Genomic DNA, 1590 nt, shown 5'->3' on the forward strand with positions numbered 1-1590 from the left:
CCTGTTCTCGAGGGCCACTCTCTCATGACCTCTTCACCCCTGACCCCATCGTGCTGTGCTGGGGCAGGGCTTCAGCATAGGACTGGACCTTGGGGGACACAGATCTCCGCCCACAGTGCCCTTTCCGCACTAACCCCCACGCCATCTGCTCCCCTGTAGTCGGTCAGCACAGGGGCCCCACAGGAGAGCGTCTTCTCTGGAGAGGAGGTGAAGGCCGCCAAGCGCCCTCGGGTGGGCACCCCTCGCGCCGCAGAGGACTCAGGGCGGAACCCGGACTACCCGGCCTTCATGGAGAGCCTGCTGCAGGCGCAGTGCTGGCCCGGAGCCCCCTACTAGGACCGCCGGTCGCCCGTGAGCCCTCGGCCCAGCAAGGCAGGCGCGGCGGGCCCTGGCGTTTGCTTGCTGTGAATCCCTGTCCTCGCCTCCCAGCCCGAGAGGCTACCTCGGCGACAGGAGCGAGCAGGACGCCGTACGCGCCCCCGGACTCAGGGAGCAGGGCCACGCGGGCTCTGGGGGGCTGGCGGGGGTGCGCGCACCAACCCCTTGACCCAGATTCGTAAACCACGTAAGCTCTTCTTCTCGTAAAAGGTGCTACTGCATTGCCTGCCTCCTGAGCAGCCGTGGAGATTGTGACTTCTGTACATACATCACCTTTGTGAGGTTCTTTCTATAAATACCTATTGTTTAAAAAAAAATGCAAGAAAAAAAAAGGAAAGAAAAGGAAAAATCACACCCCAAAGTTGTTTTCTAGATTTGTGGCTTTAAAAACAAAACGAAATGAAACAAAACGTCCTTTTTTTCTCAGAACCCGGTGAGCTGCCCAAGATAAAAGCAGCTCAGCTTTTTGTTTGTCATGTTTTCTGGTCTCGCTCGCTGTGAGCGATGGGGATGCTCTGTAGCAGCGGTGAGGCCTGGGGGCACTGGGAGGCGAGGGCAGGACGCCTCGGCACCCTGAAGGCGGTGCCAGGTCACTCACTCTCTCCCAGTCATGAGATCGAGAAGGTCTGGGCAGCGGGCACCACGTGGCCAGCACCCAGCGGGAGGCTAGCAGTTCCTCTGGTGGCCCTCCCCCTTCTCTGCGTGGCCTTTTGCAAAATAAATGCGCTCTCTTCTGGTGGCTCCATCTTCTGCTTCTTCCCCTGGGAAGAACCATCTCCCAGCTGAGGCCGCGGGTGGGCGGCCCTCAGGGGTCTGGCTGCGGCTCACACATATGCAGAGGGTCTTCCCCAACCCGAGGGCCTGGTACATCCTGTACGATCTCTGTGACGCGTGGATTTGTGTGTCTGGGAGAGAGAGCTCTCGAGAGGGAATCACGGCTTTCAGCTTGGAGGAAATCTGCCCCGGAAGGCTTATGGGCTGAATTTCCAGGCAGAAAAACATGTTGGTCATTCCAGGCTAGGGGAGGAATGGTGCCCCCACCACATCTCAGCCACCCCGTGGTCCCTGCAGAGGGGGTGAAAGCGTCATTTGCTTGTATAAAGATTTTTTAAGTTTAAAAAAGAGGTTCTAACAGTTGCCAGGCCAGAGAGAACCAAGTAAGGAAAGTGGAGAGAAGCTCCCTTGGTGGGGGGAAGGGCAGGTGCCCTAGAG

The 1590-nt window shown here is 58.3% G+C and overlaps 1 protein-coding gene across 1 annotated transcript in view; it reads left to right on the forward strand.

The window, feature by feature from the left end:
• KDM4B (lysine (K)-specific demethylase 4B) overlaps positions 1-1123 on the forward strand; it is an 89971-nt gene extending 88848 nt beyond the window's left edge. Inside the window, 1 exon segment of the mRNA XM_010828455.1 lies at positions 160-1123. Within this exon segment, the coding sequence (XP_010826757.1) occupies positions 160-336 (177 nt within the window). The 3' untranslated portion in view covers positions 337-1123.
• The last annotated feature ends 467 nt before the right edge of the window (positions 1124-1590 follow it).

This window comes from Bison bison, unplaced genomic scaffold (genome assembly GCF_000754665.1).
Source record: "Bison bison bison isolate TAMUID 2011002044 unplaced genomic scaffold, Bison_UMD1.0 scf7180017864492, whole genome shotgun sequence".
Taxonomy (NCBI): Eukaryota; Metazoa; Chordata; class Mammalia; order Artiodactyla; family Bovidae; genus Bison; species Bison bison.